The sequence below is a fragment of the Myiozetetes cayanensis genome, unplaced genomic scaffold (genome assembly GCF_022539395.1).
Source record: "Myiozetetes cayanensis isolate MyiCay16 unplaced genomic scaffold, myiCay2020 scf1, whole genome shotgun sequence".
Classification (NCBI taxonomy): domain Eukaryota; kingdom Metazoa; phylum Chordata; class Aves; order Passeriformes; family Tyrannidae; genus Myiozetetes; species Myiozetetes cayanensis.
Genome location: NW_026086604.1, coordinates 6,735,090 through 6,750,078, shown reverse-complemented (window position 1 = coordinate 6,750,078; position 14,989 = coordinate 6,735,090). Strand labels below are relative to the sequence as shown.

At 44.7% G+C, this 14,989-nt stretch overlaps 1 protein-coding gene across 1 annotated transcript in view; it reads left to right on the top strand.

Annotated features, from left to right (window-relative positions):
* Nucleotides 1-14,989, top strand: part of TG (thyroglobulin) — a 145,237-nt gene that overhangs the window by 3,140 nt on the left and 127,108 nt on the right. The window contains 7 exon segments of the mRNA XM_050321686.1: nt 69-272; nt 624-783; nt 5,072-5,178; nt 6,269-6,412; nt 8,231-8,416; nt 11,721-12,785; nt 14,065-14,652. Of these exon segments, the coding sequence (XP_050177643.1) occupies nt 69-272; nt 624-783; nt 5,072-5,178; nt 6,269-6,412; nt 8,231-8,416; nt 11,721-12,785; nt 14,065-14,652 (2,454 nt within the window).

Sequence of the window (14,989 nt, the reverse complement as noted above, 5' to 3'; positions counted from 1 at the left end):
TGTCTTAATAAATGATTCAGTGCCCAAGAAGAACCTTCCTCTAACAGTGCTGCTCTCTGGTGCTTCAGGCTTGTCCTTTTGCCAGCTGCAAAAGCAGAGGATCTTGGTGAGCCGATACATCAACAGCAGCAGCATCTCCTACATCCCTCAGTGCCTGGATTCAGGGGCTTTTGATGAGGTGCAGTGTGACATGGAGCTGGGGCAGTGCTGGTGTGTAGATCCAGAAGGAATGGAGATTTATGGCACCAGGCAAAGAGGAAAGCCAGCACGGTGTAAGTAATATTCAACAAAATGGTGGGGTTTGTAGGTTTGAAAGGCTTGATGTGAATGAAAGGTGGTAGATCAAGAACCTGGGCACTGCAGTCTGCACTCATCCTATAGAGCTGTAGATAGTTAACTGAGCCACTTAAAGCCCTGTTTCATAGAACCAAAGAATATCTCAACTTGGAAGGGACTTATAAGATAATTGAGTCCAATTCCCTGCTCTTCATAAAAACAAGATGATGCACCTCAGTGTCCATGCTCAATGTAATGAACGTAAACCCCTTCCAAACAGTGGGGCTGCTATTCAGCTGTTCATGGGAAGTTAAAACACCCTAAACCATTACCTTTTTTCTTGGCAGGTCCAGGGAACTGTGAGATCCGAGACCGCCGCATTCTGCACGGGTTTGGGGAGAAGAGCCCACCACAGTGCTCAGCAGATGGAGAGTTTCTGCCTGTCCAGTGCAAGTTTGTCAACACAACAGACATGATGTTTTTTGATCTCGTTCATGGTTACAACAGGTAAGAGCTCAGGCCTCTGAATCAGGAGTGACTGATCAGTGAATTTTTTGGATTTTTTTCCCCACATGAAACCCTTCTTCTGTGACTGCACATGGTGTTATTTTCTGTTAATGAATGGACCCAGCAGAAAGCCTTTTCCTTCTGAATTAAATTTGCTGATTTAAAAAAAAATAAAAATTGTATTCCATCTCTGCAGTCTAATCTGTGTGTCTTCACACAGCACCGGATGCCGCGTTGTAATCCGTGTTTGGAAAAGTAGACAGGGCTACTTCTCAGGCAGACAACAGCAAATGAGATAAATACAGAAGGAGCAGAGGAATTTGGATATATATGTGAGGTAGGAAAGACAGTTCCATATGAGAGATGAAAAGAGATGGACAGACAGACAAGAACCAAGATGCAAAGATGAACTTCCTCGTGATGATGGGAAACTCTTGTCTGTTTAGGCAGTGCTGAGGTTGCTCACACAGGAGAACCAAGCAAGTGATGAATTGCTATGCTGGTGTACGACTGGCTTTAGGAGACTGGAGGGAGTTGGGGAAGGCTCCACAATGCTGGATCAAATCCTTGTCTGTGGGAACAAGAAGCTGTTGTCCTGTGGAGGAGCTGGGAGTTAATACGGGAATGGAGCTGCAATTAATATTGAGGTGGAGAAACAAGGGAGAGGCAATGGGAACTGGAGGGGGAGGACTTTGTTTTGGCACAGATGTACAGACTCTCCAGAGGAATCTTTTGGTCTCTTGTGAGGTGCATCTAAGCACATTTCCCTGCTGGAGGCCAGTGGAGTTAATGTAATGTCTCATTCTGACTTGGCTCTGTAGCAGCAAAGCAATTTTATTGTAGATGTAAATTTTGCTATTTTGAGGGTTTTCTTTTTTTTTAATTTAAGCAAAACTGAAGGATGGGCCCAAATGCACAGTGCAAATTTGTCAGAGCTTCAGGAGAGGTTATTTTGGCAAGAGCAAAATGATCTGGTTGTTTTGTTTGTTGGCCTGTGGCGTGTGAAATTTCTAAAAGAGCAATTACAGAGGAGAAATCAGTGCTTTAAATTGGCATATTTTTTTCCTCCCATTGGGAGGTTTGTCTGTAAAGACCTGTGATTGGACTTATTCTGTGTCCGTGTCATGTAATTAATCACAGCAGGATCATTTTACTCCCAGCTGTACACCTTTCTAATTATGGCATTGACTTAACCTATTACCATCATATCTGAGTGTTTCAGGTCATTAATATATTTATTTTCTCACTACTCCTGCTTGAAATGTCATTATCTGTCCCTTGGGGGTCAGAATAAAGAGTTGAAGGGATTAATTCCATAGCAAAGAACTGTAGCAGGGAATTTAAACCCATATTTTATGTTAGTGAGGAACCAGTGGAACAACTCAAAGTTCAAAGACAAGGTTAACAATCTCACATTTATTTACTTTCCTGTATTTTTGAGTGCAAGCATTCTTGTTGAAACACATGGATACACTATAAATTTATGCATAATTTAAATGTGGTCACCTTTGCTTTAGCCATTGTTTTGGACTGGCTCTGATAGATGAGGAACCCCGTGTTATTGCTGCTCTGAGTTATTGCAACTCATCGTAAGGGCTATGGTTAAAAAGAATCTGAGAAAAGAAAAAGGGTGTTAGGAAGTGAGTTTTCCACATAAGGTGAGAAAAGTTCTGCCCTCTTGTTTGTACAGGCCCAGTTTATATCCGTTTGTGCTTTATTTACCTGTACTCTCGACTTGGAACAAAAATAACCAGAATGACAGGATATGACTGTAAAGCTGCTCCAGATAAAAGTAGCATAATTGTGACATCTTAGCTTCAAGAATGAAAGGAAGCACCATGCAGGGTTTTTTCACTGAATCCTGTTTCACTCAGCTGGACGTTGAGATGCTGAGGCGATGAACTCCAAGGACATGAGCAGTGCAGAGTAAAGATCATATTCCCAGCTGGGCAGTGGCCAGTGCCTGATAATCCAGGAGAGGTGAAAGGCCTTGAAATACCCCAAGCACATTTATGTTATGTGTGTACATTAAAGACCACAGAAATACGGTATTTAGGTGCTTATACCTGAAATTACATTGTTTTAATGCTGACAGAAGTCCCTCTGTTCCATGAAGTACAAAATTTTGATTGCTTTTAGCATGCCAGTGTCAGCAACAGAGCAGGATTTGACAATCCAAAGTAGGGGGAGTCAGCAGGTTTTAATTTGAAGACATGGAAGGGTGCCAGAAGCACAGCTGCACTGCACAGAGTTGTGCAGGTTCTGAGATGGGAGCACAGCTGGGTAACACCAGGACAATCCTGAAGTTACCAGCCCTTCCTCTGACAGAGGTGGCTGTTGCTTTGTGCATTTCCAAGCCTGTGCTTTGATCTCCTGAAGAAGGAGGAAGCAGTAACATCTTCAGATCTCCTGACAGGAGGTGGCAGAGCTCTCAGAAGTCTGTGAAGAGAGGCTGAGAGGAGAGAAGATTCCAGGAAGACCTTATAACACCTTCCAGTACCTAAAGGGGGCTACAAGAGTTGTGGAGAGGGACTTTCAACAAATGCGTGTAGTGATAGGACAAGGGGGAATGGCTTTGAACTGAAAGAGGGTAGGTTTGGATTTAGATATTGGGAAGAAATTCTCTCCTGTGAGTGTGGCACTGGAACAGATTGCCCAGGGATGTTGTGGATGCCCCATCCCTGGAAGTGTTCAAGGCCAGGCTGGATGGGACCCTGAGCAACCAGGTCTAATGGAAAGTGTCCCTGCCCATGGCACAGGGGTTGGAAATAGATAGTCTTTAAGTTTCCTTTTAACCAAAAGCATTTTATTATTCAGGCAGAATCCTGGAGGTGGCAAAGGCCCCCTGCTCTGCTCTGCTCACTTGGCTTTGAGCCAGACAAGCATTTCATTGCTGTCCTCAGGCTACATGTGCTAGAGCATCCCTGAGGCTGCTGGAGGGTGGCACTGGAATTGAACTTGGTTACAGTGCAGTTCCACAGGGTGGCTGTGAACTGCTTTTTCCCAGTTAATCAGGGCCAAATCTACTGCTGAGTGTCCTTCCTTGGTAAAAACTTAATTTGTGTAATTCCCTAAATGTCTTGAGCAGAAAATTTCACTTCCCTGTTGCTAGCTTTTCCCAAATAAGCCCCATGCAGCTGGGGCACCACACCTTTATCGTATTTCAGGGTGAGGGGATGGGTCCGAAAAATAATATGATTGTTTTGGAACCTGGCACTTTGAAGCTAGAGAAACTTATCTTTTGCTTGGAGAAACCCTAGGATGTCTGTCAGTTAAGATCACATTTATTGTGTTTTTTCCAACTCTGACCCTATTAACTTTCCTTCTTAAATCATTGCTTTGCTGGAATCTGGCTGTTGCCACTCCTAGAATATTACAGTGGAAACTAGTATCTCTTTGATCTCCAGAAGTAAAAGGCAGCCTTACTTGTAGCATATTAAAGACTCTTTCTCCTTCTCCTTAATCTGTTGAGCCGTGCCCTGAAAATGAAAGATATTAGTGAGGTTTTTATCAGCTTTTGTACTCGAATTCAGTGCAGAAAGCACACGTAATAATAATAATGGCCAGTCTTCGCGAGCGAAGATCCGGGGGAGGTCTTTCCACCTTCCAGCCTGTGCATTGGATTTTTTAGGTGAGACACAGTGTGCGCGGAACTGAGCCCACCCTTTAATCCTAAGGTTCATCTGCCGGGGCCAAGCGAGCTTGGACGGTGGCAGCGAGGTCCTTAGGACGTAGGTGGGTTGCCTTTAAGGGCTAACGAGCCCCACCTGCCCGGGAGTGGCCCTGGCCGGGAATCAAACCCGGGTCTCCGCGGTGATAGCGCGGCGCCTTTACCACTAGACCACCAGGGGCTCCGCACATGTAGCATGTAGGGAAAGGGAAACCTGTTTGTTTAGGCCTTCTGCCATCCTGTGGAGATCTGTGGAAGGAGCTAATATGTGGGTGCTGTAATAACATTAAGCTGACGCCCATCTATTTTACACTCTTTGACAGGCTTTCAAAGTTGAGAATCGAATTGAAAATGAGTGTTAGATGCTGGATAGCTGTTTAGGAAGGGTCAGAAATCTGTCTGAAGGGAGATTGTCCTGTATAACTTTAAAAAATGACATTTAGGAGAGTTGTTGTCCTGCTGGAACACCGATCTGGATCATGTCAGAGCCTGGTTGCCAAAAGGAGACTAAAGGGTTTTGTAGTGACCTTGTTGTACAAATTCAGGAAGGAAATGGACGATGCTTAGTTGTTGATGGCCCTCCCTGGGCTCTTCACAGGAGGCTTTTTTTGCTTCCAGGCTCCCAAGGGCTTTCCAGGCGTTCAGCTCCTTGCGGGAGAAGTTCCCAGAGATCTCTGGGTACTGTCACTGTGTGGACAGCCTGGGGAGGGAGTTGGCAGACACTGGTAAGCATCTAATCCTTTAATTTGGGTGGTGTTGAATTCCCAAGGGAAAGGACAAATAACAAGTATCAGTATTCAGGTTCATTTGAAACTTCAATTTCATTCTTACAAGGGGTTAAGACCACTGTGACCACTGTAGTGACCAAGGGAAAGGCTGGAGCTCACTGATGAAATCCAACCCTTTGGAGCACCACTTCAGTCAGTATCAAGTGGAGTTGTTTCCTGGGAGCTAACTCTGCCCTTTTTGGGATGGTGGAATAGGATTTCTGAATGTCCATCCTCTGTCCAACTAGAAAGCTGCCTCATATTCAATATATCCAAATACAGGGGAATATTAAGGGCCTGGACAATGAACTCCTTCTTCTTGCTCAGGTAGAACCATGGAATGGTTTGGGTTGGAAGATACCTTTAAAGAACATCTAATCCAACCCCCTTAACCATTAGCAAGGACATCAGGTGGTTCTTCAGCTTCTCTCAGAGCCTCAGGATACCTTTTAGACATCTTAGTAGCTGATGGGACACTTCAGAAGAAAGTATGTTTTATTTTCAAGAAGGAGGAATTAGAAGGTTCAGAACCTCCTCAGATACTGTAGATTTTTTTTTTTTTTTTAAGGGGGAAAATGTAAAGCACAATAGTTTAAATAGATGAGAGACCAGAACTTCAACTTTTAATTCTCAGAAGGTATAGAAGTTCTCAAAAGATCTGTGCACTCGGGAAACGTACTGAACATCTTGGTTTTTAGTATGCAACCAAAACGACTGAGAATTGGTTTTGGTAACATCAGTTTCCAAAATTCCATCCTTGTCTTTACTGCAGACTGAACCTAACAAAACCACAGCAAACAGCCAGTTACAAGATGCTTCTCCTCCTTGTTTTAATAGATGTCAGGGCATACAGGTGGTGCCTGGGCACTCAGCACTGGGTGCATGGTGTGGTGCATTAGGGTTAGGCATTATAACTTCACATCTGGCCTGTTTAGAGGACTGGATTTCTTTTTCTTTATAGTCTCCCAGTTCTGCTACTCTGGTGGTATAAACCAGGTGACTTCTTGTCTTAAAACCAGGCTCTGTGCTAAAAGTCTGTCTTTCCCAGGCTTGGAGCTACTGCTTGATGAGGTTTACGACACAGTTTTCTCCGTGGCAGAGCCTGCCCGCAGGTTCTCGGAGACCAGCGTCTATCGGATCCTCCGGAGGCGGTTCCTGGCAGTGCAGCTGGCCACCTCTGGCAAGTTCAGGTGTAAGTAGCACCCAGGTGATGCCCTGTAAAAAAAAGGTGACAGTTTTAGAGCTTATGTGTGACAACTGCCATTGCGGAGGGTTGTTCCAGGAGTTTCTTGCTCTAAAGGCTTGTAACATCACAATTTCAGTGCAAGAAGCAAGGACCCTGAACTGCAGCTGGCTTTTATCCTCTGCACTTACCTTCTTACCTTGAGAAGTAAGGTAAGACAGGTAAGAATTAACTAAGCCACTTACTCTGCACTTAGATTCTTACCAGCTGATTGTACGTGTCCTCTGATCAGTGCTCTCCTGTGCACTTGAAGTTCACATCAGCTGAAATCCCATGAGCCCTCTGTATCTCTTGCCCTGAGATTATGGAGATGGATATGATGATTTATTAAATTAGAAGCCTGAGAATATGCTCCCTAATTTATGTTGGTACACTCAGAAACAGGAAGGATCTTGCACTGAACACAACACACTCCGTTCCCAGGAGGCCACACAAGAGTTTGTAGTGCCTTAGCCAGCAAGGCTGAACTTTTGGATCTGCCCTTGGACCCATTCCTTCCCTAGTCAGGGCAGGCACATGGGGAGAGTTTCTCTGCCTACAGGCAGTGAGCTCTGTGGGACAGGAGGTCAGGTATCTCCTCTTTACTGCATCAAAGCCTAAGAAAACTGCATTGGCCGAGCAAAGTTTGAAACCCCTGCATGATACTTCATCCTCCCAATAAAACTCCTCTGACATTACTCTCTGACCCTCACTAAGGAGTTGCATCACCAGACATACTAAGCAGATACTGATGTCAGTCTTCTGGCCACGTACTCAGACATTTTTCTGGTTTTGGGACAAGCTAATGATTCTGGGGAGTCTGGAAAGCATCTTCCTCCTCCCACTGCACAGTCATTTTGGCTTAGCTCTGGCTGTAGCTGGGGCTGCAGCAGCTGTCAGAACAGATGAAGCTGTAACAGCCACAAGATGGAGATGTGACCCTGTTCATCAGCCACCGAGGGGGTGCTCTGGTGACTTACCCAGCTCTTACACACCACCTGAAACCTCTTGCATTAGGAAACTTGTCAGACTCCTTGATGAGCAGGTTGCTCTGATATGATGCTCTCACTGCCTCAGACTGCTAACTGAGTGTGGCTGGAAAGCTCTTGAAAGTGAGAAATGTTTAGGCTGTAGAATTTCAGTTTAATATAAACAAGCAAAATTTCTGTTGGAAGATGACAGTCCTGTATTGGAGAGATCATACTGCAGAAAATTTGCTTTATGAATTTTTTGATGTCTCTGCCATTAAGGCCAGTTTGACAGTAATAGGGTCTTTATATCCCTGCAGAGGGAAATAAACAGATGGGATGGTCCCAACCCAAATCTCAAGGGTCAAGTGCAGATTTGTTTGCAGGAGCAATGCCTCATTCTCTTCAGAAACAAAATCAGAACAAAATCAGTCCCCCAAGCTGTGCATGTGTCTCTGTTGACCAAATTTGCTTTTGCCTTAAAGGCCAGAGCTGCCCCAGCCTCCAGCACAGCTCCCTGGGAGAGATGCTGCTGCTCTGCCTACCTGCAACTGTGGCTGAAAAATGTGTTGAGGTTTTATCTTCTGTTTAAGTTTTCAAAAATAAACACCTGCAGTAGAAAACCCCCGGGGCAAATTGTCCAGGGGGAAAAAGAAGATGGAGAAGTTGCATTTCTAACCGCTACTTGAGATATCACTGACAACAATCAAGAAATTAAATTTTTTTTTTTTCGTCCCAAATAGTCAAACAATGGGATCAAGCAGAGATGGCTCTGAAACTTTGGGCTGTCCCTGCTTAACTCACGCTGGTTTCCTTGCAGGCCCCTCGAGGTGCGAGGCTGAGCGTTTCACTGCCCTGCGCTACCAGCACCCCTTCGTGCCGTCCTGCGCCGCCGACGGGGGCTACGAGCCACTACAGTGCCAGCAGGGGGGACAGTGCTGGTGTGTGGACACCAAGGGCCAGGAGGTCCCAGGCACAAAGAGGCGAGGACAACCCCCGGCCTGTGGTAGGTGTGAGGTTGGGAAAAGGAGAAATGAGCCTGTCTCTTGGCGTCCTTGGGAAGAAACCCAAAGGACCGACTCCTTTCTCGGCTCTGATGCGTTTGGTGTTCAAAAACTGAGATCCTGAAACCTCCCTGGGGTTAAGAGTCACATTGTAATAAACTGTTAAATATCATATTCCTTTTATTTTCCTTTCTCTTTAGCCTTTTAGTTTTGCATTCAGCAAGGCTTCTCTTTGCAGCCCTGATATCTGTCTCTTGACTCCAGGAGCTGGGGCCTTAAGTTGGAATATCTGGGATAATATAAAGAAGCCAATGACAGTGGTTTTGGGTTTTACCTCTTTCCCTTGGTTAAATGCTGTGGAATTTCTAAGTCACCTCCCACCCTGAGCATTTTTTTCCCATCTCTGTCACTGCATATTTTGCCATGAAAACTGCCAAAGCCAGTAAAAAATACACCCAACAAACAATTCAGAAAAGGTGTATGGGTTTGGGCTTTGAGAGATTCCACAGAGAATACACTGTCAAATCAGTGCCCCAGATGGAAATGACAGCAAAAATGTCCAAGGGCTGGAGGGGAGGAGGAAAGTTAAAACCTCTCACTCTGAAGTGCACTACCTAAATATTCAGGATTGTGCTGGAGGTCTAGGGCACGGAGTCTTAATGCAGGGGCTGCCTTTGGGGAAAGTAAATTGCTCTGTCTGTGAGACACAGCCTTACCATGCAGCTAGAGAAGGAGGAATCTGCCCTAGGTGTCACAGATCCAAGTGCTCAGAGTGCTCTGGGCACAGACAGGCTTACTGTGAAATGAAAATGTTAGCCTGCCTCCGAGGCTGATCACCAAGGATATTGCAAGGGAACCTCTGAGGGGCCTCGCCATATGTTGGGACTGCTTGTTTTTCTCTTTGAATGTGCTTTGCTGAGCCCTCCTGATGATTTCTGTGGGAAGGCAGGGGAGGGGGGACAATGACTTGAGGCTGCTTGCAGCTTTTTTTGGCAGACTCAGGAAATTTCAGCAGGGAAAAATTTCTGCAGAGGTTTCACAGATTAACTCCTGAGAAGGTATTTTATGAGGATGTAGCTGCAGTCTATTTCAGACACCTACGTGCCACGTGTGTGTCTCCAGTTCAGCTCTGATTTATTTTGTGTTCAAAGAGCACGTGGATGTGGTACTTAGAGACATGGTTTCATTGTGGACCTGTGGGTTAGTGGTTGGATTCGATAATCTTACAGGTCTTTTCCAAGCTTAGTGATTCTTTGATTCTTTAGTGTCTTTGGCTCTCACACTTTGGTTCTCACAGTGAACACTGGAGGAGCCAGAGCTGTAGGTGTGGGCAGCATGTGGGGTACTCACTTCACCCAGGGCACCAGGCAGTCCTGATAAGGATCATGCTGCTTTTTAGACCTTTGACAGTAGATTCACCCCAGCAGTGCTTTTGTGTTTATTCTGTCTCCCTCTGCTTTGATTTGATTCAATAGTAGGTAGGAGGGGAGAGTGTTTATGAACCATGATCCCACATTTGTTTCGTATTACTGTTCTTGTGGAATTGTGGCTTGCACTAACTTATGGTCCTTGGAGGAATGTTCTCCATCCCTCTAACCACGAGCCAACACTGAAAACAGGAGGGGCCTATCCTACAGAAAATGTGTTTACAAAGAATCTGCTGGGAGAGACCCTGAGCCCCTGTCAGGAGCTGTGGAGCAGGATATGGTGCAAAAGGAGGAGTGAGAAAGATGTCAGTCTCAGAACGTCAGATTACTTGCTTATCTATTTTAGCAACTCTTTACATTTCTGTCTTTTATCCTTACTGTCAACAGGGCTTATGACTGCTTTATCAGATTATCTGGTCATGGAATAAATGGAGATGGAGTGGGGAGCCCAAGGGAGGCTGCAATGGAACAGACTAAAGATGTCTTGTCCCCTATAGGACAGCAGTGGTGCTCAGGGAGAAAGTGTGAGAAACATGGAAAATGCACAAAGCTTCCATATGTCCTTCTCCAGGCAGGGGAGGCCCAAACTGGAGGCTGAGCCCAGATCACTGTTCTCAGCCCTCTTGTATGGAGTTATCTTCCAGGGATTTGCCTAAGTGCCCTTTAACCTTTTATCCTTCCTAGCACTCTCTGGCAATAAATTTCATGATCATAATTACATGCTCCACTTCTGGACTTCTCTGTACTGCGAGAAATACTGAATAATTATTGTCTACTGTGAATGATGTGGAGAATCCTGTTTTTTAAAAACCTTTATCATTTTTTTTTTTTTTTTTTTTGGTCCAAGCTGAATGGTTTCTCCTAATGCAAAAGCTGTCCTGTCCTTAAAATATCTTTGCCTCCCTTCTCTATAGTTCTGCTACTTTTGCATCCCTTCTCTATAATTCTGCTACTTTTCAAGGAAAGGTAACTGTGTGCACAAGTCAAGCTGCTGCATGTGTTCCAGAGATCGAGTCAGTGCCATAACCATCCTGTTGGATTCTCAGTGTCTTTATATTTACCAAGTCTTTCCTTTTTTGTTGACTTTCTAGCCTTTAGCTTAGTCCTTCTTCAGTGATGTGTTGCATCCTAACTTGGAGCCATTGCTGCCTGTGTATGAATCTACAGATGGGGTTGGATGCAGCTACACCTGTGACAGAGCTTAGCTCAGGATATGGGTCTCCAGGGCCACTGTTGATACCCTCAATACCTTGATATTTGGCTACTTTTGTTGAAATCTTGTATTTTTTTCCCTGAGAGCCTGTTTGTGAATGCCACGCTCCTTAGCACTCTATTACTGCTCATTTTAACAATTTCTTTTCAAACTTCTTGTAGTGAACACCTCACTATGAAACTGAAGATCTAGTTAGGAAACCTCCATAAATTCCTCCTTAGGGGGCATTGGGTCAAAAAAACTTTCTGTTCTTCTGCAGAAAGTTTCTCTTTCCTAGGTTCACTTACTGCACCTGGATCATCAGAGGTTTCCATTAGCAGCAGGCATCCTAACAGGGAGTTACAGTATTTGGAAAAGACTTTGTTCTTTCCATAGGAATGGGAATGGGAATGAGGATTTAAATTGGGAAGCAACAGAACCCACAGAGCAGAGAACTCGGACGTGGGGAAGGAATGATTCCTTTCATTTTGTGTCTTGACTGGAGGATTTTATTTACATAGCATATGAAATAACAGTTCAAATTTCCATATCAATGTGCACAATGCATAGTTGAGAAACAGGTTAATGTACACGTCTGGGTTGTTTCTGCCCCAGCTGCTTGAAATAGAGTGGTAAGTGTGGGAGATTCCAAATTTTGCATATTTTTTTTCTTAAATCTCTGTCTAGGTGAAGAACAAGGGTGCATCTCTGAGAGGCGGCGGGCCTTGATGAGGCTCTTTTATGGCCCTGCTGGGTACTTCAGTCAGTCCAGTTTGTTCTCCACTCCAGATAAGCAGACGGAAAAAACAGCTGGCTTTTCAAGACCCTGCCCTCCTTCCTTCAAGGAGCTGTTTCTGGACTCTGGATTGTCATCCCCAGTTGCACAAAGCCCATATTTCAGCCAGACTTCTGGATTAGAAACTACCCTTAGTGAAGCCATCTCAGGGATGTTCCCGTCAAGGGAGCTGGCTCAAGTGGCACTGCAATTTACCGCCAATCCAAAGCGTTTCCAAGAAAATCTCTTTGGAGGGAGGTTCTTGAAGAATTTGATCCAGTTTAACTTCACAGGGGCACTTGGCACTAGTGGGAAATACAGCATTGGCCAGTTTTTCCAACAGGAGGATGTGTCAGAGAGGAATAACAGCCAAAGCCCTCTGGAATCAGCTGAGGCATTTTCACTGGAGGTATCAAAGGGGAGTTCCATTTTGAGTAAACCTCTTGTAGGCAGCTTTGGCCGCACAGTAACTCTACAGGACAATCAGAACATGGTGAAATTCCTTTCCTCTGTTCTGGAACTACCAGAGTTCTTTACTTTTCTTCAACAAGTGATTTCTGTCCCCAAAAACGTTGCTGAAGATTTAGGTGAAGTGGTGAAACTAGCATTGGGATCCAGAGACTGTGGTGAGGAGCCAAGGGATCTGTTTGTTCCAACGTGCACCGAGGAGGGGAGGTATGAAGAAGTTCAGTGCTATGCAGGAGAGTGCTGGTGCTTGGACACTTCAGGTAAGGAAATTCCAGGCTCAAGACTTCAAGGCAAATGTCCAAGGTGTCCCACTGATTGTGAGAAGCAAAGGAGAAACCTGCAAAACCTGAAACAAAGTCTGCCTGCGGGATCAGACCTTTTTATTCCCTCTTGTACCGAGGATGGAGACTTTCTACCACTCCAGTGTTATGGGACAAATTGCTTCTGTGTTGATTTGAATGGCAAGACTGTTCCAGGAATAAAGGGAAAAGCTGGAAAACCAATGCAGTGTAAGTCTTGGGGGCTGGGAATTTAAAGTTGCTTTCTTTTGTGTTGCAATTTCATGATTCTTTCTTCATATCTGATTATATCTGATAATTAATGGATGATGAATACAAATGATGCTGTCTCCTAACAGGAAAGCAAGTCAGCTTTGCAGTGGCAGGGTAGTAGTGGGAAATACAGTGTTGTTCAAACAAAAGAGAGGGATTCAATGGCCATAGATTTCTCTTAAGGGTCATGCAGTCAGGCCAGAAAAGCGAGTTGCAAATGACTACTCAGACATCAATTTGACAACTCGCTTACAGACTGTGAATTGCCTCTTCTTGCCCTTCTATTAATGGAGTACAAAGGAAGAAGGAAGCACATGGGCTGGGGATACTTGCCTTTCAAGTTTCTGTGAACTGAGAATGGCACATCAACAGGTATAACAGACCAAAAGAAGAGCCTGCTTCTCCTTTTGGGAGGAATAGCAGAGTATCCAGAGAGTGGTATGTAGTGAGGGAGCTCCTTGGAATCACAGTTTGCAGAAGTAGTAGGGAGTTTATCACGATGATCTGAATTGGGATGGGATTTCTCTCTAGCAACCCATCTGTGCAACCAAAAATAAACAGGTTCAGAATTCTCTGATGCTCAAAAGAAGATGATCTCCTGTGCGTTGCTGGGTTTGTAGAGCTCCTTGGTGGCCAAGTTGAAATTTGGCTCTGGAGATGGCAGAAAAGGCTTCCAAATCTAACTCACTTCAGTTTTCTGAGGAATGGTATTTTTATATTCAGCAGCAGTGTTCAGTAGAGAATGGCAAGAGAGGACAAACAATCTTAAAATTCTGGTTAGGTTCAAGGGGAAATAAAATCAGTATTATCCTCCAATTCAGATGGCTGTTTTTGCAGGGATTGGCTGAATAAGAAGCAACTCCCAGATTACCAAACGTATCTGAAAATACCTGGTTGGTGTACACAGATCCAAGAAGGCATTTAGTGGCACCAAGCACCTAACCCCTCAGTAAGAACTACAAGCACCTAATGTACTCACATATTTTTAAAGATCATATCTCTATGCATCTTTCAGGGCTCATGTCCCTTTGGAAATCTTACCCTGGTTCACCATGGGACCTTAATATCATCAAGCTCTCCTAGTAACAGGCCAGAAATGTTGTTGTTAGTGTTGGGATGAGTATTTGGGATGACCAAGTTTTAGTAGTAGTGTTTATTGTAACAGAGGGGCAGGGGTACTGTATATCTTCAGAGCATTCATAAGATGTACTCTGTATTTGTTTTTTCTTTTCCCCAGGCCCGAGTGCTTGCCAAGTAACAGCTGGTCAGGAGTTTCTAAAGGCTGTGAAGCTGCTGTTGTCAGAGCCGAGCGCTGTGTCTCAGCTGTCCAGCATTTACCTCCCACAGTGTGATGCAGAGGGCGCCTGGAGGCAGGTGCAGTGCAGTGGCCCTCCCGAGCAGGCCTTCGAGTGGTACGAAAGGTGGATTGCAGAGAACAACGAGGGCAAACCCCTGCCCATTGCTGATCTGTTGAGCATCATAGCTGGATATAAAGAGGCATCATCTAAAGGCTTTTCAGCTTTTGTTCAAGCTTTGTATGAGGCTGAGCACCAGAATGTCTTTCCCGCATTTGCCATGTACTCCTCCTTCACGGATCTCCCACCTGAAGTGCTGGAGGGAAACTTGACCGTGGCATCTCAGAACATTTTGCTGGATCCATATATTTTCTGGCAGCTTCTGAATGAGCAGCTGACATATTACCCAGGACCCTATACTGATTTCAGTGCTCCATTAGGCCACTTTGAACTTCGTGATTGCTGGTGTGTTGATAGCAAAGGAGAAGAGCTGCAAGGAACAAAGGCAGGAGTGAATCAGGTTCCTGCATGTAAGTAACAATTTCTGGCACGTAAGTAGTACCGTTTCTGGTCTTTTATGTCATGAGAGAGGGAAGTCCTTTTAATTGTTGTGAAGTAGCAGACAGTAACTTGTCAGAAAGGTCATCAGTACTGACATTATTGCTGGTCATCAGAGATGGGGTAACTCATTTCTGGTAAATAAGTGGTGCCTCAGCTTTGGGAATAAGTAGGAATAAAGTTGCATTTCAAGCTTGTGTAGATTTTATAATTTGGAGTTTGGACATATAATGCTTTTGCAGAAGATACTTAGCCAGATGGCAAAGGACACTTTGAAGTTAGGAAGTGTGAAGAGTTGTATGGAAAATT